This window comes from Rhinoraja longicauda, chromosome 11 (assembly GCF_053455715.1).
Source record: "Rhinoraja longicauda isolate Sanriku21f chromosome 11, sRhiLon1.1, whole genome shotgun sequence".
Classification (NCBI taxonomy): Eukaryota; Metazoa; Chordata; class Chondrichthyes; order Rajiformes; family Arhynchobatidae; genus Rhinoraja; species Rhinoraja longicauda.
The window spans coordinates 6,589,747-6,613,948 of NC_135963.1; the positions used below are offsets into that span (position 1 = coordinate 6,589,747).

At 44.5% G+C, this 24,202-nt stretch overlaps 1 protein-coding gene across 1 annotated transcript in view; it reads right to left on the reverse strand.

The window, feature by feature from the left end:
- Positions 1-12,061: 12,061 nt before the first annotated feature.
- Positions 12,062-24,202, reverse strand: part of LOC144598202 (calcium-activated chloride channel regulator 1-like) — a 40,924-nt gene continuing 28,783 nt past the window's right edge. The window contains exons 12-14 of the mRNA XM_078408090.1: positions 22,206-22,373; positions 20,178-20,405; positions 12,062-12,470 (exon numbers count right to left, since the gene is read on the reverse strand). Coding sequence (XP_078264216.1) covers positions 12,070-12,470; positions 20,178-20,405; positions 22,206-22,373 — 797 coding nt within the window. The 3' untranslated portion in view covers positions 12,062-12,069. The remainder of the gene's footprint in view (positions 12,471-20,177; positions 20,406-22,205; positions 22,374-24,202) is intronic.

The window sequence follows — 24,202 nt, forward strand, 5'->3', positions numbered from 1 at the left end:
ATGTTATAAGATGTACTTAAATGTTTTCCAGGTTTCAATGACTTTAGAGTTATAACATAATTTAGCATGGAAACAGGCCTTGTAATCCAACTCTTCCATGCCAACCGCAATGCTCCTCTACGCTAGTCCCATTTGCTCGCATCTCCCTCTCATCTTACCTATCCGTGTATCTGTCCAAATGTCTTCAAGATTCAAGATAGCTTTATTTGTCATCTAAAAAAACGATTTTTTTGGACGAAATTCCGTCACCCACAGTCCAACAATAAAAGCATTAAATTAGGCAGATTACACAATAAAGCATTAAAATAGGCAAATTACACAACCCCAAAAACACAAAAAAAGAAACATCCATCACAGTGAGTCTCCTCCAGTCCTCTCCTCACTGTGATGGAAGGCCACAATGTCTTTTCCCTTCCCCTGCCGTCTTCTCCCGCGGTCAGGTTGTTGTGGTTGCAGGCGGTCAGGTTGTTGTGGTTGCACCGGACGGTGAAAGGTCCGCAGCGGGCCGACCCAAGCCCCGCGATCCGGGGCGGGCGAACACGCTGCCGCAGTTGCTGCACGTCGGGGCGGTCGTGACTCCCGACATTGAAGCCCCCGCCCAGCAGAAAAAAATCCCGCGGCCTATTTTAGGCCGCGCCGGACGGTGAAATGTCCGCGACCCAAGCCCCGCGACCCGGGGCGGGCGAACACGCTGCCGCTGCCGGTGCTCCCGATGTCGGCATCCACGCGGCCCGAGCCTAAGGCGAGTCGCAGCCGCTCCCGCAGCCTCCGAAGACGGCCTGCTCCGCTGATGGTAAGTCCGGTCCGTGGGCTCTGCGAACCAGAGCCCTGGAGGCCGCCAGCTCCAGGAGTTAGGCCGATGGTAGGCCGCAGCAGGAACGGAGACACGGCCCAGAAAACAAAGGTCGGGTCTCCGTTCGGAAGGGACACATATTCACAATTTTACAGTTCCCCCCCTCCCCCCCACACATAGTACACAAACACAAAAACACGACATCACATCGACAATTAAGACACAAAAAAACAACAAAACACAAAGACAAATGGACCGCAGGTAAGCCGCAGCTTATGTTGTTATAGTACCTACTTCAACCTCATCCTCTGGCAGTTCGTTCCATATACATTTAACCCTCTGGGTAAAAAAGCTTCCCCGACATTTGCCATTCCTTTGCGCACGTAACTGCCAATCAAGATCCCACCACAATTTTTGATATCATTCTTCACTGTCTACAATAACTCCTCTTTTAGTGCCATCTGCAAATGTATTAACTGTGCCTTGCACATTCTAATCTAAAGGATAGAGTCATAGAGTTATACAGCTGGAAACAGACCCTTTGGCCCAACTTGGCAGGATGCTCTTTTGGACTGGAGAATCACGAGTGGTGTGCCTTAAGGACCAGTACCTACCCATTATTGTTTTGTCAGCTATGATTCACGAGATAGGTGTGAGTAAGTTGGGCCAAGTTGTCTTGCCAGGGGTATCAGTCCATGACAATAATTGTTCCTTAAATGCTGCCACCCCTTTAAGAATTGTCTCATGTCACTCATTGCTTCTCTGTGGAACAACAGGAGTTATCTCTCCCCAGATCCTATGCGATCTAACCTTCCAGAGGAACCTAGCATGTGGAATCTTATACAAAGCTGTATTGACTATCCATAATTAACTGCTGTATTTTCAAATATGTATGCATCTTATCCCTCAGAATCCCCTTCAGTTACTTAATCACCACATATATCAGGCTACTGGTTTATAGTTCCCAGATTTTTCTTTGCAACCCTTCTGAGATAAAAGCACATTAGCAAACCCTCCAGTCTTCCCTAACCTCAGACAATCAGAAAAAAGTTAGCATTTGATTATTTTGTTGGTGATAATACAAAAGTAGTGAGAGTTAATAACATCCTCCATGACCTCAGGATGTTCCAAATAGCCTTACATTCAGTAAACCTGTCCGGCAAGGCGTGCTGGATCTCCTGATTGCTAACCATTTCAACTCCCCTTCCCATACCTTTCTGTCCAGGGCCTCCTCCACTCCCAGATTGAGATCACATGCAAAATGGAGGAATAGCACCTTATATTCCACTTCGGTAGCTTACAACCCACCCATGTGGCCCTTATGGCTAAAGGGATCAGGGGGTATGGAGAGAAGGCAGGTACAGGTTACTGAGTTGGATGATCAGCCATGATCATATTGAATGGCGGTGCAGGCTCGAAGGGCCTACTACTGCACCTATTTTCTATGTTTCTATCCCCACCCTTTCTCCCACCACACCCCCTTTCTCCACATAATCTTTCCTCCCACCTATTTTTCCCCTTCCTCCCCCCCTCCCTCTTCTTGCTACATTACAATCTGCAATTTTTCAATCCCAGCTCATACCTTCTGCTTCTATCTCTGGTCTTTGTTCCTACCATCTACCTATCAAAAACACCCCTCGCTTGTGTCCACTATTACTTGCTATGCTTTAACCTGTCTCTCCTGTTTTCCAGCTTTATTTCCCCCCCCTTCCCTTCCCTCTCCTCCCCCCCCCTTCTCCTCCCCCCCCCTACTCCCCGTCCCCCCCTTCCCCTCCTCCCCCCCCTCCTGCCCCCCCCCCGCCCCGCCCCGCCCCCCCCCCCTCCTGCGCGCTCACGTTAACGGTCATTTTAGACAGTGCGCGACTCGTTTACGGTCGTGTTAGGGCAGTGCGCGCCTCGTTAACGGTAATTTTAAACTGTGCGCTTCGTTAACTATCATTTTAAACAGTGCGCGCCTCGTTAACTGCCGTGTTAGGGCAGTACACGCCTCGTTAACTGTCGGGCCAGTGCACTCCTCGTAAACTGTCGTTTTATAAACTGCGCGCCTCATTAACGGTCGTTTTAAACTGCGCGCCTACGTTAACGGGCATTTTAGACAGTGCGCACCTCGTTAACGGTCGTGTTAGGGCAGTGCGCGCCTCGTTAACGGTAATTTTAAACCGCTTCGTTAACTATCATTTTAAAGTGCGCGCCTCGTTAACTGCCGTGTTAGGGCAGTGCACGCCTCGTAAACTGTCGTTTGAGACTGCGCGCCTTGTTAACTGTCGGGCCAGTGCACGCCTCGTAAACTCGTTTTATAAACTGCGCGCGCCTCGTTAACGGTCGTTTTAAACTGCGCGCCTACGTTAACGGGCATTTTAGACAGTGCGCACCTCGTTAACGGTCGTGTTAGGGCAGTGCGCACCTCGTTAACGGTCATTTTAAACAGTGCGCACCTCGTTAACGGTCATTTTATAAACTGCCGGCGCCTCGTTAACGGTTTTTAAACTGCGCGCCTCGTTAACGGTCATTTTAGACAGTGCGCGCCGCGTTAACGGTCGTTTTGAACAGTGCGTGCCTCGTTAACGGTCATGTGTAGGAAAGCAACTACAGATGTTGGTTTAAACCAAAGATGGACACACATAAAGCTGGAGTAAACTCAGCGGGACGTGTTAGGGCGGTGCGCGCCTCGTTAACAGCCGTGTTAGGGGCAGTGTGCGCGCTAATGTTAACGATCGTGTTAGGGCAGTGCGCGCCTCGTTAGGGTTAGGGTTAGGGACAGGGACACGGAAAACAAAACTACGCGAAAACCCCAAATCATGTTGGTTACTTTCTCACTGGACTCACCTCATCTCTTCCAGCTCAACCTGACGGTGATTTAAAACAAAAACAAATTAAGGAAGTACTCATCTGCATCCGTGCGGATGAGAAACAGTCAACATTTCATGGTCGAATATCCTTCATCAGAATGGGGAAGGAGACAAAAAAGGTTGTTGAGCCAACAAAAAAAACCATGGGCATACATTTTGCTTCCACAGACACTGGCTGACATGCTGAGTCGTTCTGTTTTTAATGTTTCCAGATTCCAGTACCTGAAGCTTTGGCTTCATAGGTAGATGTATGGGGCGGGGCGGGGGAGGGGGGGGCATATCTTTAAAGGGAAAAACCGGGATAAACAAGATATCTAGTCGATAAACGATAGGGAACAGTTAAGTGCAAACATAAAATGAATGTGGGAGCTGAATGAAGGTGGCCCTCGAAATCGTGGATGCATTGGCGATCACTTTCGTTCTCACCTTTCACCCCACCAGCCAGCGGATCCAACAAATCATCCGCCAACATTTCCGTCACCTACAACGGGATCCCACCACTGGCCATATCTTCCCATCCCCTCCCCTCTCTGCGTTACGCAGAGACCGTTCCCTCCGTAACTCCCTGGTCCACTCGTCCCTTTCTACCCAAACCACCCCAACCCCGGGCACTTTCCCCTGCAACCGCACGAGATGCAACACCTGTCCCTTTACCTCCCCCTCAACTCCATCCAAGGACCCAAACAGTCTTTCCAGTTGAGACAGAGGTTCACCTGCACCTCGTCCAACCTCATCTATTGCATCCGCTGCTCCAGAAGTCAACTTATTTACATCGGCGAACCCAAGCGCAGGCTCGGCGATCGCTTCACTCAACACCTGCGCTCGGTCTGCATTGGCCAAACTGATCTCCCGGTGGCCAAGCACTTCAACTCCCCCTCCCATTCCCAGTCTGACCTTTCTGTCATGGGCCTCCTCCAGTGCCATAGTGAGGCCCACCGGAAATTGGAGGAACAGCACCTCATATTTCGTCTGGGCAGCTTGTATGAACATCGAATTCTTCAACTTTAGATTGTTCCTCTGTCCCTCTCTTCCCCTCCTCCTTCCCAGATCTCCCTCTATCTTCCTGTCTCCACCTATATCCTTCCTTTGTCCCACCCCCCTGACATCAGACTGAAGAAAGGTCTCGACCCGAAACATCACCCATTCCTTCTATCCTGAGATGCTGAGTTACTCCAGCATTTTGTGAATAAATACCTTAGATTTGTACCAGCATCTGCAGTCCACAGGAACTGATCCAATGTAACTCCACTTTTTAAGAATGGAGGGAGAGAAAAATGGTGAATTATAGACCAGTTAGCCTTACATCGATAGTGGGGAAGATGCTTGAGTCGATTATTAAAGATGCAATAGCAGTGCATTTGGAAAGCAGTGACAGGATCTGTCAAAGTCAGCATGGATTTATAAAGGGGAAATCATGCTTGACTAATCTTTTGGAATTGTTTGAGAATGCAACAAGTAGAATGGATAAGGGAGAGCCAGTGGATTTGGTGTATCTGGACTTTTAAAAAGCCCTTGACAAGGTCCCACACAAGAGATTAGTGTGCAAAATTAGAGCACATGGTATTTGAGGCAGGGTATTGACATGGATAGAGAACTGGTTGGCAGACAGGAAGCAGAGTAGGAATTAATAGGTCCTTTTCAGAATGGCAGGCAGTGACTAGTGGGGTGCCACAAGGTTCAATGCTGGGATGATTTAGACGAGGGAATTAAATGTAACATCTCCAAGTTTGCGGATGACAAACTTGGTGGCAGTGTGAGCTGCAAGGAGGATGCTATGAGTCTGATGGGTGACTTGGATAGGTTGGGTGAGATGGCAGATGCAGTATAATGTGGATAAATGTGAGGTTATCCACTTTGGTGGCAAGAACAGGAAGACAGATTATTATCTGAATAGTGACACATTAGGAAAAGGGGAGGTGCAATAAGACCTGCATGTGCTTATACATGAATCACTGAAAGTAAGCAGGCAGTGAAGACAGCTAATGGCATGCTGGCCTTCATTGCGAGAGGATTTGAGTTTAGGAGTTGTACAGGGCCCTGGTGAGACTGTACCTGTAGTATTGTGTGCAATTTTGGTATCCTAATTGGAGGAAGGACATTCTTGCTATTGAGGGGGTGCAGCGTAGGTTCACCAGGTTAATTTCCAAGATGGCGGGACTGACATGAAAGAATGGGTCGATGGCTTGTATTCACTGGAATTTGGAAGAATGAGAGGAGATCTTATAGCACATAAAATTCTTTAAAGGATTGGACAGGCAAGATGCAGGAAAAATGTTCCTGATGTTGAGGGAGTCCAGAACCAGGGGTCACAGTTTAAGAATGAGGGGTAGGCCATTTAGTACAGAAATGAGGGAAAACCTTTTCACCCAGAGACTTGTGAATCTGTGGAATTCTCTGCCACATATTCCACCGGGTGGCGCCATGCATGGCAACCTCGCCAACAGCCTGTTTTGTCTTTTTCTTCTTTTGCTGTTTTGGTTGGTGTTTACTTGTATGTTTTTAATGTACTTTTAGTTTTTGTAGTACGTGGGGGGGTTGGGAGGAATCTTTTTTTATCTCTGCTCGACAGAGATGCAATGTTTTCCGTATCGTATCTCCGTCTGCACTGCGGCCTTGACATCGTGGAGCTGGCGGTCCCTTTGTTAGGGATTGACTTCAGGAGCTCCAACTGCAGGAGCTTCGACCGCCCCGATATAAGAGCTTTGATTGCCCACTGCGGGAGCTCCGATCGCCCCGACTGCATATGTTTAGATTGCTCTGACCGTGGGAGAAAAGGAGGAAAGAAGGTTATTTGCCTTCCATTACAGTGGGGAATGTGAGGTTGCCGGAAAAACAAGATGGACGTGCTGCCTGCACTGGTGAGGACTCCGAGGGAGTGCCGTGAGTGCAGTGATCTCGGTGTTTTGCGGGGACATGGCTCCATGAGAACATCCCGGAGTCTGGTGCGATTGTGGACAGCTTTCTGACTTCTGGCGGACAGAGACTGCAAAGAGAGTGACAGCGATCGTTACAACTCTGTTGTAAGATGATGTGACATCACGGTGAAGGAGCGTGTGTGTGGCCCGGACATTGAAGTGATGGCTGTGGGTCTCCGCTTAAGCTATGTGCCCTGGGGATTCTCACATGCTGTTGTGGCTGTTTAAGTCTATGTTTAATTTTTATGTGGTTATGTATTTTGTTGCTTTTTTGTGTGACAAATTGACAAATCAAATTCCATGTATGTTAAACTAATTACAATACAATACAATTAATTACAATACAATACACAGAAGGCAGTGGAGGCCAATTCACTGGATGTTTTCAAGAGAGTTAAATTTAGCTCTTGGGGCTAAAGGAATCATGGGATATGGGGAAAAAGCAGGAATGGTGTACTGATTTTAGATGATCAGCTATGATCATATTGAATGGCGGTGCTGGCTCGATGGACCGAATGGCCTACTCCTGCACCTAAGTTTTGAGCAGTAAGGTAGTTCCGGCAGATCAAGCAGGGCATGTTTTCCATTCCCAGAAGAAATAAAAGGGGAAAGCAATGGAAGCTAAAACAACAAAGTGGACATTGACAGATTCTCGATTAGTTTAATTTAGAGATGCAGCGCAGAAACAGGCCCTTCGGCCCATCGAGTCCACACCGACCAGCGATCCCCACATATTAACACTACCCTACACACAATAGGGACAATTTACACTTACACCAAGCCAATTTACCTACAAATCTGTACGTCTTTGGAGTGTGGGAGCGAACCAAAGATCTTGGAGAAACCACATGTGGCCACAGGGAGAATATACAAACTTTGTACAGACAACACCTGTCCCTTTACCTCCCCCCTCAACTCCATCCAAGGACCCAAACAGTCTTTCCAGGTGAGACAGAGGTTCACCTGCACCTCGTCCAACCTCATCTATTGCATCCGCTGCTCCAGAAGTCAACTTATTTACATCGGCGAACCCAAGCGCAGGCTCGGCGATCGCTTCGCTCAACACCTGCGCTCGGTCTGCGTTGGCCAAACTGGTCTCCCGGTGGCCGAGCACTTCAACTCCCCCTCCCATTCCCAGTCTGACCTTTCTGTCATGGGCCTCCTCCAGTGCCATAGTGAGGCCCACCGGAAATTGGAGGAACAGCACCTCATATTTCGCCTGGGCAGCTTGTATGAAAATCGACTTCTCCAACTTTAGATTGTTCCTCTGTCCCTCTCTTCCCCTCCTCCTTCCCAGATCTCCCTCTATCTTCCTGTCTCCACCTATATCCTTCCTTTGTCCCACCCCCCTGACATCAGACTGAAGAAAGGTCTCGTCCCGAAACGTCACCCATTCCTTCTCTCCTGAGATGCTGCCTGACCTGCTGAGTTACTCCAGCATTTTGTGAATAAATACCTTAGATTTGTACCAGCATCTGCAGTCCACAGGAACTGATCCAATGTAACTCCACTTTTTAAGAATGGAGGGAGAGAAAAATGGTGAATTATAGACCAGTTAGCCTTACATCGATAGTGGGGAAGATGCTTGAGTCGATTATTAAAGATGCAATAGCAGTGCATTTGGAAAGCAGTGACAGGATCGGTCAAAGTCAGCATGGATTTATAAAGGGGAAATCATGCTTGACTAATCTTTTGGAATTGTTTGAGAATGCAACAAGTAGAATAGATAAGGGAGAGCCAGTGGATTTGGTGTATCTTGACTTTTAAAAAGCCCTTGACAAGGTCCCACACAAGAGATTAGTGTTGGGATCGAACCCGGGTCTTCGATGCTTCAAGTGCTGTACGACAGCAACTCTACCATTGCATCACTGTGCCATCCTAATGGGGTTGAGTGGGAAAGATGGATCAGCAATGATTAAATGGCGGAATAGACGTGATGGGCCGAATGGCCTAAACCTGCTCCTATGACTTCTAAACTTGTAATATCACAGACATGGAATGAATCTCTCTAACTGCTCCCATTCACTCATTGGTCAGCTAACCTTGTTCACAGATTATCTCAAAAAGAGACAGTGTAATTCAACAGGTCAGGCAGCATGACACCAAAAGCTGGAGTAACTCAGCCGGTCAGACAGCCTCTAGAGAAAGGTGATTTTTTCCAGCTTGACCCAAAACATCATCCAATCCCTTTCTCCAGAGATGCTGTTTGACACGCTGAGTTACTCCAGCTTTTGGTGTCTATCTTTGGTTTAAACAGCATCTGCAGTTCCTTCCTACCCAGGTCAGGCAGCATCACTGGAGAACGTGGATTGGCGACATTTTGGGTTAGGACCCTTCTTCAGACCGATTGGGGGAGGGGTATGGTGGTGTGGGAAAGAAAGTTGGAAGAGAGGAGTCGCAGGACAAAGGTTTGAAGAAGGAGTTCAACCCGAAATATCACATTCCTTTTCTCTGAAGATGTTGCCTGATCCGCTGGGTTATTCCAGCATTTCGTGTCTACCTTGGGTGTAATCCACTTCATGCCTGGCAAGTAACGGGTGCATACAGGTGAGGTATCAATGTTGCGTTTGTTTGCATTGGTCGTTGTATTGATTGTGTGTTTATTGTATATAAAACATAGCACAAAAAGTAAGGAAATTTGTGTTTGGTAGATTATTTCTTTGTTGTAACAATGCTTCTTGGCAATAAATCTTATACCGTTGGAAAGCCTGTTTATTTCCCTTTTAAATGGTGCCACATTTGTAAGGAACATGCATTTGTGGGATGAGCAGCAGAGCTGAGTATGTGGGTTGCGCCCATGAACAATCTGCCAAATCTCTGCCAATGCCAAACAGCTTATTCTGCCATTGACTCTTGTTCGGTGTTGTTTGGTGGATTGGATGATTGAAGTCTGAAGAAATAAGACATATTGGCAATTTAACAATTTACTCATTTAATAAACAGGAGCCTCAGTAGCGTGTGGAAGAACCATACACAGCCACAACAGCCTGGCACCTCCTCCTCATGCTGGTCACCAGCCTGGTCACACACTGTTGTGGGATGGCATCCCATTCTTCAACCAGCATTTGTCGCAAGTCAGCCAACGTGGTTGTGTTGGTCACTCTGGCACGAACAGCACGCCCAAGCTGATCCCACAAGTGTTCAATGGGGTTGAGGTCAGGACTGCTGGCAGGCCATTCCATCCTCTCCACTCCCAAATTCTGGAGGTAGTCTCTGAGAAACCCTGCTCTGTGGGGGCGAGCATTGTCATCTTGGAGAATAGTGTTCGGTCCCAGACTGTGGAGATATGGGATTGCCACTGGTTGCAGAATCTCATCTCGATATCTCTCTGCATTGAGATTGCCTCCAATGATGACAAGCCTCTTTTTTCCAGTGAGGGAGATGCCGCCCCACACCATCACACTGCCTCCACCAAAAGATGTTACTCTATCGGTGCAGCGATCAGCATAGCGTTCTCCGCGTCTTCTCCACACTTTGACCCTATGATCCAACTGCCATAGGCAGAATCTGGACTCATCGCTGAACATAACGTTTCTCCACATGTTCAGGTTCCAGTGCACGTGTTGCCGACACCAGCGCAAACGGGCCTGACAGTGAAGGACAGTCATGGCAGGCCTCCTGGCAGCCCTATGAGACCGGAGATCGGCTGCGTGCAGTCTGTTCCGAATTGTCTGGGCAGAGAGCTGTCGGCCATATCGTCCTGCAAACCTTGACTGCAAATCTGTAGAAGACAGCCTACGGTTCTTAAGTGCTGACAGGGTGAGGAAACGGTCTTCTTCGAGTGTTGTCTTCTTGGGACGCCCACTTCGCGGCCTGTCTCTGACATCCCCCGTTATATGGAACTTGGCCTTCACTTTGGAGATGGTACTAGGGCTCACTCCAAATAATGCCGCAACTTGGTTTTGCGGAACACCAGCTTGAAGTTGCCCTATCGCACGGGCCATATCCAGATCAGTCAAACGTGGCATGCCGATTCTTGGAGCAGACACCTACTGACCACTGTAGCAGGGCCCATGCTCACAGATGCTGCCAATCAGGTGCCAATCAGGCACCTGATTGTCAGCACCTGGGGGTACCAGAAGCTCAAAACAAGAGTCAATAGCAACAGCAGAATAAGCTGTTTGGCATTGGCAGAGAAGATTTGGCAAATTTTTCATGGGCGCAACCCATATACTCAGCTCTGCTGCTCATCCCACAAATGCATGTTCCTTACAAATGTGGCACCATTTAACGGTATAAGATTTCCAACGGTATAAGATTTACTGCCAAGAAGCATTGTTACAACAAAGAAATAATCTACCAAACACAAATGTCCTTACTTTTTGTGCTATGTTTATATATTTTTTATTGTTACTCCATGAGCTTTGTGGTAACTTACTCAGAGAGGGTAGTCTATTATCTGGAATGAGCTGCCAGAATCTATAGAAGTGAATACAATTATGAAGAAACTATGGACGTGAATACAGTTATGACTTGTAAAACACATTTGGACAGATATATAGATAGGAAAAGTTTAGAGAGCTATAAACCAAATGCAAACAAATGGGACTGGGCAAATATGCCAATTTGATCAGCAAAGACCAACTCCCTGCAGATGTGACCTGTTGATAACCCTTTTCTCCTTTTCTTCCCTCTTCTAGAGTACTATCGCTCCATCTCCTGTACACTTCGTGGGAATATTTACTGATATACCCATGGCTGAAAGAAGACCAAGTCAGATTCATTGAAATCTTTTGGCAAATAAGGTAAAGGAGAATCCAAAGATACTCTACAAATAAATTAAGAACAAAATAATAACGGGAGCGAATAGGATACTTAAAGATCAAGGAGATAGTCTACATGTGGAGCGTTATTAAATGAATATTTCTCAACCATGTTTATCATGGGGAAAGACATGGATGCTAAGGAACTCGGGGAATGTCTGATCATTCCTATTATGAGAGATGTATGCTTCTACAAAAGCTTTCTTATGCTATATTTATGTGCACCAGTGACCCATATATTCAAACACAATAATTATTACAACCGCTGAAAGGTTCTCAACTTGAAATAATAACTTTATTTCCTCTCCGTAGATGCTACCTGACTTGCGTGTATTTTCTGTTTTATTTCCTAATGGTAGTTTCCATCACACAAAAGAAACAATGCTTTTATTACAAGCAATATTTTAACAGTACAACGAATTAAATAGCCATTATTCCACAATTGTAAGGATATATAAATGCAAAGAAATGAACCATGATTTTGTGCAGTCCTGCCTTTCGCATCCTGGATTGCAACAAGTTACTTTATAAACAGAGAATTTAAAAAGTCAGCAAATTTACACAGGGATTCTGCAAATTGATTAGCAAATACAAGCAAATGTAAGTATTGGAGAATTCCCCTTGAATCTTCGTCTTAACTCACCCTTTCCAATACATTCTCCAGGTGTTTCAACTACAACCTAATAACGTGTTATGATTATCAATCACTTCACCTACAAACTGCATGTTCATTTTTGCTGCTGAAAATACTATGCTCCTACCGAAACTTTCTTTGGCACGTTTCCATGCACAATACAAATTATCGGCCCAACAACCAAACACACAACACCTATGACAACTGCTGCAATCCAAGCCTTTTGTGGTATATAATTGTCATTTGGTTTGACGATAGGTTCCATTATAGGCGCAAGGAAAGATACCCTGGCTATGTTTGACACTTCTGATGATTGATTTGTTTCGTCATATGCACACACAGCAAAGTAGATCGTCGCACCATTTTGCATGTATTGATTCTCAAGAGTATATCGCACCACTTCCCTGGAGCCGTACGGTTGTGGACGTATGCCCGTCAGATTAACCAATGGAGCTTTGGAGAAGTAGTCCCTTAGCTGCAGCAGTTTTTCACTCATTCTCATCTCGTAACGAGATGCTATAAAAGGAAATTAAAAAATTGGATATAAATGTTTGTTTCTATATAATATATTGGGAAATGCATACAGTCTCTTTAGCTTTATGAAAAGAACCGAAGGGTTCAAGGGTAAAGAAGTCATGTCAAACATTCATTGAATATACATTCAGTTTCATTAGCTAACATTTTTGCAATTATGTTAAGGCAATGGATAGGGTGAAGAGATTTACTAAGTTGCTACTAGTTATAGGAAGAGTAGCTGAGAATGTTATGGGGAGATTTAATTGACCTTGTGGTCCTATATAGGAGTTCACTGTGGTAGACGTTGAGTAGATGTTCCTGGGTGAAGCCAGAATTAAAGGGAATAAATAATTATTCATGATTTATTGTTTGTATTTTATATTTATAGTTTCTGAAATGCGGAACTCACCAACACCAAGAGTATTTGAAGTAAATAGTATAGATACATTTAAAGGAAAGCTGGTTAAGCTAATGAGGCAAAATAAGGAGGTTTACTTATAGAAAACAGGAATGTGCTAGAATGGTATTATTCTGTCTAGACGCCTGAGAAGTTGAGTTCTGCAGAGAAACAAAGTGCTGGAGTAACAGTGTCAGGCAGCATCTCTGGAGGACATGGATAGATGTTATTTTTTGGGTCAGGACCCTTCTTCAGTCTAGGAACTGGGCCTCTTCAGTTCCGCAGGAATTTCTGCTCGGACTCTATTGTTTGTGATATATAAGTGACTTGGACATTAAATGTAGATGGGTTGGTTAGTAAGTCATATACAACATCAGAATTTTCAGAGTTGCAGACAGTGAGGAAGTCAAAGTAAACAGCAGTATATAGTTCAGCTATAGAAATGGGCGGAGAAATGACAGATGGATTTTCATCCAAGAAAGTGTGAGGTGTTACACTTTGGGAGATCGATTGTAAGAGGAAAGTGTACCATTAATGGCCCTTAACAGCATTGATGTATAGGGCGATCTTGGGAGTCCAGGTCCATAGCTCTCTGACAGTGGTAAAACAAGTAAATAGATTGAAAAAGAAGACATACGGAATGCTTGCCTTCATGGGCAGGGCATTGATTATAAGGGTTAAGTAGTGATGTTGCAGGTTTATAATGGTCAGGCTGCAAAGTGGGATAACATGGAACCAATGTGAACGGGGGATCAATCAACAGCGTGGGGCGTAGGGCCTGGTTCCATGCTGTATCATTCAATCAATCAATCCACCCATCCACTTTTATTAAAAATGAGATATTGAAAATCTAAATGAGTTTGATAGAGTAGGTGAGGGAGAAATTGTTTCTAGCGATGAAAAGCACGGTACCTGGACCAAAAGTTAAATTAATTAGCATTTGACATGAAAATGCAAAAGGTGAGGGTTGTGAAGGGATGTGAAGAAAAAGAATTGTGAAGGCAATTGTTGTGGTCTGAAAATATGGTGGAAGCAAGTTCAATGGTAGCTTTTAAAAAGGGAGGGAGAGAGAAAACGGGGAATTATAGACCAGTTAGCCTAACATCGGTAGTGGGGAAAATGCTAGAGTCAGTTATTAAAGATGTGATAGCATTACATTTGGAAAGTGGTGAAATCATCGGACAAAGTCAGCATGGATTTACCAAAGGCAAATCATGTCTGACGAATCTTATAGAATTTTTCGAGGATGTAACTAGTAGAGTGGATAAGGGAGAACCAGTCGATGTGTTATATCTGGACTTTCAGAAGGCCTTCGACAAGGTCCCACATAGGAGATTGGTGTACAAACTTAAAGCACACGGTATTGAGGGTTCAGTGTTGAGGTGGATAGAAAATAGGTTGGCGGACAGGAAGCAAAGAGTAGGAATAAACGGGTCCTTTTCGGAATGGCAGGCAGTGACTAGTGGGGTACCGCAAGGCTTAGTGCTGGGACCCCAGTTATTTACAGTGTATATTAATGATTTGGACGAGGGAATTGAATGCAACATCTCTAAGTTTGCGGATGACACGAAGCTGGGTGGCAGTGTTAGCTGCGAGGAGGATGCTAGGAGGCTGCAGAGTGACTTGGATAGATTAGGCGAGTGGGCAAATGCATGGCAGATGCAATATAATGTGGATAAATGTGAGGTTATCCACTTTGGCGGCAAGAACAGGAAAGCAGAGTATTACCTGAATGGTGACCGATTGGGAGAAGGGGAGATGCAACGTGACCTGGGTGTCATGGTGCACCAGTCATTGAAAGCAAGCATGCAGGTGCAGCAGGCAGTGAAGAAAGCGAATGGTATGTTGGCATTCATAGCAAGAGGATTTGAGTTTAGGAGCAGGGAGGTTCTGCTGCAGTTGTACAGGGCCTTGGTGAGACCGCACCTGGAGTATTGTGTGCAGTTTTGGTCTCCTAACCTGAGGAAAGACGTTCTTGCCTTAGAGGGAGTACAGAGAAGGTTCACCAGATTGATTCCTGGGATGGCGGGACTTACATATGAGGAAAGACTAGATAGACTGGGCTTGTACTCGCTGGAATTTAGAAGACTGAGGGGGGATCTTATAGAAACATATAAAATTCTTAAGGGGTTGGAGAGGCTAGATGCGGGAAGATTGTTCCCGATGTTGGGGGAGTCCAGAACCAGGGGTCACAGCTTAAGGATAAGGGGGAAGTCTTTTAGGACCGAGATGAGAAAACATTTCTTCACACAGAGAGTGGTGAGTCTGTGGAATTCTCTGCCACAGAAGGTAGTTGAGGCCAGTTCATTGGCTATATTTAAGAGGGAGTTAGATGTGGCCCTTTTTGCTAAAGGGATCAGGGGGTATGGAGAGAAGGCAGGTACAGGTTACTGAGCTGAATGATCAGCCATGATCATATTGAATGGCGGTGCAGGCTCGAAGGGCCGAATGGCCTACTCCTGCACCTATTTTCTATGTTTCTATGTTTCTATGTTTCTATGATTGGTCTGCAGAGCGAAGGGAAAAGAACAGTGCTCAGTGGAACCAATGGATAGTCCCTACTACCACACAGCTCCAATTGGAAGGACCAGTTGCTTCTGACCGTAGATTCACTGGTTCAATGATAGAAAGGCAGAACCTATTTGCATCTAAACAATTCACAAGAAACTGCACAGAGCGATTGCTCGGAAATATCTTTTGGTGAAGAGTGCCATATTGCTTTTATCTATGTGAACCTCTCTGACTCAATGCCTCTACTTTGTTGAGGCAACCTGTACAAATAATTTGATTAGGTTTTTGGTCGCATATGTTTACATGACCTTATTTGACTTGACATAATAGCAACTGTGCTGAAGTGAGGCCTCATCATTGTCAGCAAAGGGCCTGTTACTGTGTTGAGTATTGTGTATAATGCAGGTATTCCAATCTAAAGAAGGATTTAAGTGCAATGGAGGGAATGCAGCAACGTTTCACTGGACTGCTTCTAGGGAGGGAAGGTCTATCTTTTGAGATTGTCAGCTTGGCCTCTACCTTTTAGAGCTTACAAAAATGAGCGGTGAGGTCACTGAAATATACAAAAGAAACAGCAGGGTGGATATGGGGATAATATTTCTCCTTGAGAACTTTAGAATCATGGGACAAGATAAAGGGGTAGGCTATTGTCGATTGAAATTAGATGAAATTTCTTTACTTGAAGAGTAGCCAGAGTTTGGAATTCTCTCATCTAAAGGGCTTTGGACAATTGTCAGTGAAATAATTAAAAACAGTGATCAATAGATTTCTGGTTAAGAAAATTAACCAAGGCAAACAAAGCAAAAACACAAACTGCTGGAGCAACTTAGTGGACCAGGTAGCATTTGCAGGGAAATTTAATGGACCACACTTTGGATAAAAACCTTCAAGACAATATGGGGCAGTGCAGGAAATATTATTTGATCTTGTTGAATGATGGAGCAGGCTTATTGGGCTCAAAGACTCCTCTTGTTGCCTTTCTTATTATGTTTTTATTATAACATTCCTGTAAAATACCTTGGGATGTTTCACTATTGTTTGCCTGAACAATATTTAATGTCAGACGTTGACTTCAAATTATTTCCTCTGTTAGGGAGTGTGTATGTCTGTGTGACTATTTGGGTATGTGTGAGATTGTCAGATGCTGTGTGGGGTGTATGTGCATAATTTGGGTTTGGCAAGGGATGTATGTGGGCATGGCTGAGGTTTAGTGTTTGATTTGTTTCATATTATAGTAATAAGAATTCACTAATATTAATAACTGATTTAATTGCCGAAAGAACAGTGCACTGAAATTATAGTAGGTTAGAGATATTTAAAGTTTCAACATTCGAGTTCCCCAGAATTGACGGCTCTTAGGTCTGCACTGTGGCACAACTAATCGAGATGCTGTCTCACACCTCCAGTGAATAGGTGAGTACTGAAGATCATAACTGAACCACAATGATTTGGGTTCAGTTATGATCTCCATTGCTATCATTGTCGAGTTTGCTTGTTGGTTCTGTGACCTCTTGGGTTTCCTTTTAGTGCTCTGCTTTCTTCATAAGGTCATAAGGAATATGACCTAAAGTCATAAGAAAACAATAATGCCATTTGGCCCATCAAGTCTACTCCACCATTCAATCATGGCTGATCTATGTCTCCCTCCTCACCCCATTCTTCTGCCTTCTTCCCATAATCTCTGACACCCATATTCATCAAGAATCTATCTATCTCTGCCTTAAAAAGATCCACTGATTTGGCTTCCACAGCCTTCTGTGGCAAAGAATTCTACAGATTCACCACCCTCTAACTAAAGAAATTTCTCCTCATCTCCTTCCAAAAAGAATATCCTTTAATTCTGAGGCAGGATTCTCCCACTAATGGAAACATCCTCTCCACACCCACTGTATCCAAGCCTTTCACCATTCTGTATGATTGAATGTGGTCCCCCCTCATTCTAAACTCCAACGACTACAAGCCCAGTGCCGACAAATGCTTATCATAGAACCTACTCGTTCCTGGGATCATTCTTGTAAACCTCCTCTGGACCCTCTCCAGGGCCAGCACATCCTTCCTCAGATATGGTGCCCAAAATTACTCACAATATTTGAAATGCGGCCTTACCAGCGCCCTTATAGAGCCTCAGCATTACATTCCTGTTTTTTGTATACAAAGCCCTCTTGAAATAAATGCTAGCATTAATTTTGCTTTCTTTACTACCGATTCGACTTGCAGATTAACTTTTTGGGAATCCTGCGCCAGCACTCCCAAGTCGCTTTGCACCTCCGATTTTTGGATTCTCACCCCATTTAGAAAATAGCATGACTCCACACCAAAATGCATGACTCCACACTTTGCTACACCATATTCCATCTGCCACTTCTCTGCCCACTCTCCCAACCTGTTGAAGTCCTTCTGCAGAGTCTCTGTTTTCTCTACACTACCTGGCCTTCCACCTATTTTCGTATCATCCATAAACTTTGTCACGAAGCCTTCAATCCCCTCGTCCAAATCATTAATATACAACGTGAAGAATAGCAGCCCCAGCACCGACCCTTGCAGAATTCCACTAGTCACCGGCAGCCAACCAGAAAAAAAAACCTTTATTGCCACTCGTTATCTTCTGCCATCCAGCCAACATGCTATCCATGTTAGTATCTGCCCTTTGATACCGTGGGCTCTCATCTTCCTAAGCAGCATAACGTGTGGCACCTTATCAAAGGATTTCTGAAAATCTAAGTAAACAGCATCTACTGACTCTCCTTTGTCTCCTGCTATTTACTTCATCAAAGAATTCCAGCAAATTTGTCAAGCAAGACCTCCCTTCACAAAGCCATGCTGACTTCGGCCTATTTTATCGTGAACTGCTAAGTACTCCGTAACCTCATCCTTTATAATGGACTCTAAAATCTTACCAACCACCAAAGTCAGACTAACTTTGGTCTATAGTTCCCACTATTTTGCCTTACTCCCTTTTTGTGCAGCGGGGTAATATTGGCAATTTTCCGATCATCTGAGACCACTCCTGACTCTAGTGATTTCTGAAATATCACTAGCAATGTCTCCACAATCTCCAAAGCTACCTCTTTCAGAACCCTAGTGTGCAGTCCATCCAGCCCAGGTGACCTATCCACCTTCAACCCTTTCAGCTTCCCAAGCACCTTCTCCCTGGCAATAGCCACTCCACTAACTTCCACCCCCTGACTCAATTGACTTTCAGGCATGTTGCTAGTGTCTTCCACTGTGAGGACTAATGCAAAAAAGTTATTCAACTCCTCTGCCATTTCTTTGTTCCCCATTATCACTTCTGCATTATTCTCCAGTGGTCCAACGCCCACTCTTGCCTCTTGCTCTTTATATAACTGAAGAAACTCTTTTCTATTATTGGTTAGCTTACCTTCGTATTTCATCTTTTCTCTCCATATTTACTTTTTAGTTATCCACTAATCTATGCTATGTTATACGCCTTCTCTTTTAGTTTTATACTCCTTGACTTCCCTTGTCAGCCACGATCGCCTCTTTCTCCCCCTAGAATCTTTCTTCCTCTTTGGAATGAAAAGATCCTGCATCCTCTGAATTATTCCCAGAAATTCCTGCCATTGCTGTTCCACGTCATCCCTGCTAGGGTCCCTTTCCAGGCAACTTTGGCCAGCTCCTCCCTCATTCCTCTGTAGTCCCCTTTGCCTTGCTGCAATACCAACAAATCTGATTTCACCTTCTCCCTCTCAAATTGCAGATAAAAAAATTATCATGTTGTGGTTGCTACTTCCTAATGGTTCCTTTACCTTGAGTTCCCTTATCAAATCTGGTTTATTCCATAGCACTAAATCCAAAATTGTCTTTTCCCTGGTAGGCTCCACTACAAGCTGCTCTAAGAATCCATCTCAGAGGCACTCTACAAATTCCCTTTCTTGGGGTCCAGCACCAACCTGATTTCCCTAATCTATCTGTCTATTGAAATCTCCCATGACCACCATTGCCTTTTTTACATGCCAATTTTATCTCCTAATGTAACTTGTACCCTATATCTGTTTGGGGGCCTTTAAATAACTCCGATTAGGATCTTTTTTAAGCCTATAATTTCTCAGCTCTAGCGACAATGACTCTACATCTTCTGATCCTACATCACCCCTCACTAAGGACTGAATTTCATTCGTAACCAACAGAGCTACCCATCTTCCTGTCATTCCGATATGACGTATAACGCTAAATATTCAGCTCCCAGCTCCGACTCTCTTGCAGCCACGTCTCTGTAATACGCACACCGTACTTACCAATCACTAACTGTGCTACAAGCTCACCCACTTTGTTCTCATACTACGCGCATTCAAATACTACACCTTTAATTCGGCATTCACCTCCCTTCTCACACTGGTCCTGATTTTACCTGACCTTACTCTTTTACCCCTTCTTGAACTTTCCGTCCCATTAATTTGGGAGACTACTGTAACATTTCCTGCACTCTCTTTCCCTTTAACTCCTTACACTTTCAATTTGCCTACCCCCTCCCCACACTATTTAGTTTAAAGCTCTTTCTTCAGCCCTTCCTACATCCCAAAAACTTGCTAGTTGGTGAGTTAATATGTACTGTAAATTGTTAAAAAGTAATAGTTATTATAGAATCTGGCAAGGGGGTTGGCAGTGGTTGGGATTGTGGAGAGAATAAAATAGGATTAATGTAACTTAGTGCATGATAGGCAGCATAGACTCAGTAGCCCAAAGAGCCTGATACTGGGTTGTATGATTCCATTATCTGTTCAATTTACTTTTGAAAAGAAAATCATTATAAGCATCTTTATAAACCCAACACCAATTACCTGATCCTTGATCATAGTCTCCTCCTGGAGCTGACCATTCCAGCTCAATTTTATTTTGAACTATTGTTGCTTGAAGATCTGTGATTTTACATGGTTGAAAGTCAATAGTGGATGCCCCCGAGGGAATTGAAATTGTTCCTCCTGCTTGAACCCTGTTGAAGTCTTCTGATATGCCATCCAGATCTGTTTTATTAACCAGAGGCTGTTGTGGAATTACCTCAATAGTTCCTGAATAGAATAGAAAGACATGTACCTATTCAGTCCTGCTTACCTCATCAAACCTTTAACAAAAATGACAAGACAATTCTTATCCAGACTGCAGTTAATTGAGTAATTCCTCTGTCAAACAAACCTGGTAACCTTGTTGTGTAGGAAGGAACTGCAGATGCTAGTTTATACTGAAGATAGAGACAAAAGACTGGAGTAACTCAGCGGGACAGGAGGAATTGGTGACGTTTCGGGTCGAAAACATCACCAATTCCTTCTTTTCAGAGATGCTGCCTGTCCTGCTGAGTTACTCCAGCATTTTGTATCTATCTTGGAACCATATTGCTGTATGTATCCAAGATTTTTAAATTATTTCTACATCACTGCTTTGCCCAATGCTTCCAGAAATGATATGGTAATTTGTTTTAAGCTATGTCTCTCCAAGTCTGGGTGTGCATTTATGTTTCCCTCAGAATAGGTGTGCATAAGTTATTAATATTAAGTCATTTGGCATTTCCTGGCACTATATAATAGTGCACTAGGATAGATAGGTTCTACCACCGGGTGGCGCCATGAGAGGCAGCCTCGCCAATAGCCTGTCTTGTCCCTTTCTTCTTTGTTGTTTTTAGTCTGTTTTATTTGTATGTTTTAGTTAATCTTTAGTTTTTGTATAATGTTGGGGGATGGGGGAAACTTTTTTATCTCTTTCCTTGACGGAGATGCGACTTTCTTCGTGTCTCATCTCCGTCCGCACTGTGGCCTTAACATCGTGGAACTAGCGGTCCCTTTGTTAGGGATCAGCTTCGGAAACTCCAACTGCAGGAGCTTCAACCGCCCCGATCGGGGGAGCCTCGATCGCCCTGTTGCGGGGTCTTTGATCGCCGACTGCGGGTGCTTCGATCGCCCCGACTGCGGATGTTTCGATCGCCCCGACCGCGGGAGAAAAGGAAGAACAAGGTGAAAGTTATTCGCCTTCCATCACAGTGAGGAGTGCGAGGTCACCGAAAGCAAAATGGATGCTGCCTGCGCTGGTGGGGATGCTGAGGGATTGCCGTGAGTGCGGTGGTCTTGGTGTTGCGGGGACGTCACGCCACGGGAGTGTCCTGGATTGTGGTGCGAGTGCGGACAACTTTCTGACTGTTCGGTCGGACAAGAGTGAGTGACAAGCAGTCGGTGCAACTCCGGTTGCATCATGATGGAGTGTGTGTGTGGCCCGGACATTGGACAGATGGCTGTGGGTCTCCGCTTTTGTTGTGTGCCCTGGGGATTCTCACACATTGCTGTGGTGGCTGTTTATGTTTAATTTTAATGTAATTTTGTATCTTGTTGCTTTTTTTTGGTATGACTGTATGGTAAAATCAAATTTCACTGTACCTCAGGGTACATGTGACAATAAAGGACTATTGAACTATTGATAGGTTGGCTGGAAAACAAAATAAATAATGTTTATCTCTTCTGAGGTGCCGATACGGCGTACTTGTGCAAACCATTCGGCAATTTAAAAGACCCCCCACCTGCATCCATCACTTGACTTGCTTTGTCCCGTCCCCACCTCTTTTCTAGCCTGCTCTAGCCACGACAATCAGTCTGAAGAAGGGTCCCAACCAGAAACATCACTTATCCATGATCTTCAGAGATACTGCCTGACTTGTTGGGTTACTCGGCCACTAAGCATATTCTATGCAAGATTCTAACATCTGCAGTTCCCTATGTTGGAACTTGATATAGTTCGTAATCACTGAATTAGTGTAGTTAATGTACTGCCCAAAGGTTCACCGTTAAAATAATAATTCTAACTTGCAGTTGCCAAATATTTATTACCGTTTTCTGCGTATCCCGGTATTGGCATGGTTTGTCCCTCTGTTCTGAATGTTATCCTTGTAGCGCCTTCGCTTCCCTGCACACGCACCTTAACGCTGTATCTTCCCCTTCCATTAAAGCTTAGGAAATACTTTGTATAAATCCCATCATTTCTGACAATATCAGCGCCTAGAGGCAAGGAAAAGTAATGTGGCTGCAGGTTGAAAAAGGCAAGAAATTGCAATATTGTACTGAGGTTAGATCTAGTTAGGTGCAATTATAACAAAGGCAAAAATATTTAAAAGAAGAGCTAACTTCAAGCTTTTAGCATTGTTTTTAAAATTGTTTCATAGATTGCTTAAAACGTATTGGTCTTGGTATTATTTAGACTGCTTTTCTGTTGAGGAAGCCTTTAATGTAGGTGCTTCATGTATTGAGAAATGTTGGCCAGTGAAGTCAATTCTTCAGTGGAACTCTCCCTTCCGTAGGCGCTGTCACAAGATGTACAAACATACACCAGCACCGATACAGGCATCCTGGTGGGACTGATCGAACGTTTTCATCCACTGATTCACAACCAACAAGAGAGAATGTGCAGACATCAGGATCAGAGCTAGCTCAAGAACATATCAGTGTAGCAGGAAAAATAATGTCAAAACTCTGTTTGGTTAGACATGAGTAACAGGATGGTGGTAATGTCCTGGGAGAATCTAGAGACCATATGTTTATTTTTTCAAATTTTCTGCAAGAATATTGAGGTATTCCTGTTATGCTTTTACTTTTGACTTTAGAGATACAATGCTGAAACAGACCCTTTGGCCCACCGAGTTTGTGCCGACCAGCGATCACCCCATACATTAACCTACCACACACTAAGTGTGAGAGAATTTTGCTAAACTTTAACTGTTCTGCTTGCTGCCATGTATTGCAAAACTAAAGATGCCGCATTGTTCTTAGAAAAACTTTGGCATTGTGTACAGATATCTGTTTCTTTGTGCGCGCTGTTATTATCTGTTACCTGCAAAACCAACTCTGTAAGGAGTTTGTACGTTCTCCCCGTGACCTGCGTGGGTTTTCTCCGAGATCTTCGGTTTCCTCCCACACTCCAAAGACGTACAGGTTTATAGGTTAATTGGCTGGGTAAATGTTAAAAATAAATAAAAAAATTGTCCCTAGTGGGTGTAGGATAGTGTTAATGTACGGGGATCGCTGGGCGGCGCGGACTTGGTGGGCCGAAAAGGCCTGTTTCCGCGCTGTATATATATGATATGATATGGGTCTGAGTAATGTAATTTAGGCAGTATCGATTAAATCACAACTCCCCAACTAAGCTGCTTAAGGAACTCTGGTCTGGGTTAGTCTGCACATGCACTTGTTTGTTCGGCAGTATATAAACCCGTCTACTCCCGGGGCAGTTCCACCGGTGATATCACATAATAAAGTCTCACTCTCCATAAGTTCGAGTCCTCGATTGATTTCTCTGACATTAGGGAAAATTTTACAATTTAATTAAGCCAAGTAACCTAAGAAACCTGTACGTCTTTGGAATGTGGGAGGAAACCGGAGCACCCTGAGAAAACCCACGTGGTCATTGAGAGAACGTACAAGCTCTGTACAGACGGTACCCACGGTCAGGATCAAACGTGGGTCTCTGGCGCACAAAGGCAGTCACTCTACCATTACGCCACTGTGCCACACCCGGCAACAGTGTAAGGAACAAAATGGCAATGGAGGTGGCATCATCAACCATCTCCACCTGCTTCTTCTTTATGTTCACATTAATGGAGGCAGGGCCAATATGAGTGATAACGAACCTCTGTACAAAGAGACTGGAATCTCCTTGAAAACAATGATTAAAAATACACCTTTGGTAAATAATGTTTCATTTCAGATTTCCTAGCACTTGTAATATATTGGTCATTGAAATAGAAATGAGTCGATTTAGAAACAGGGAACAGACATTCTCCGTGGGTTTTGATCGCTGAGGATTGTTAGTTGATGAACATTGCTGTGCATTG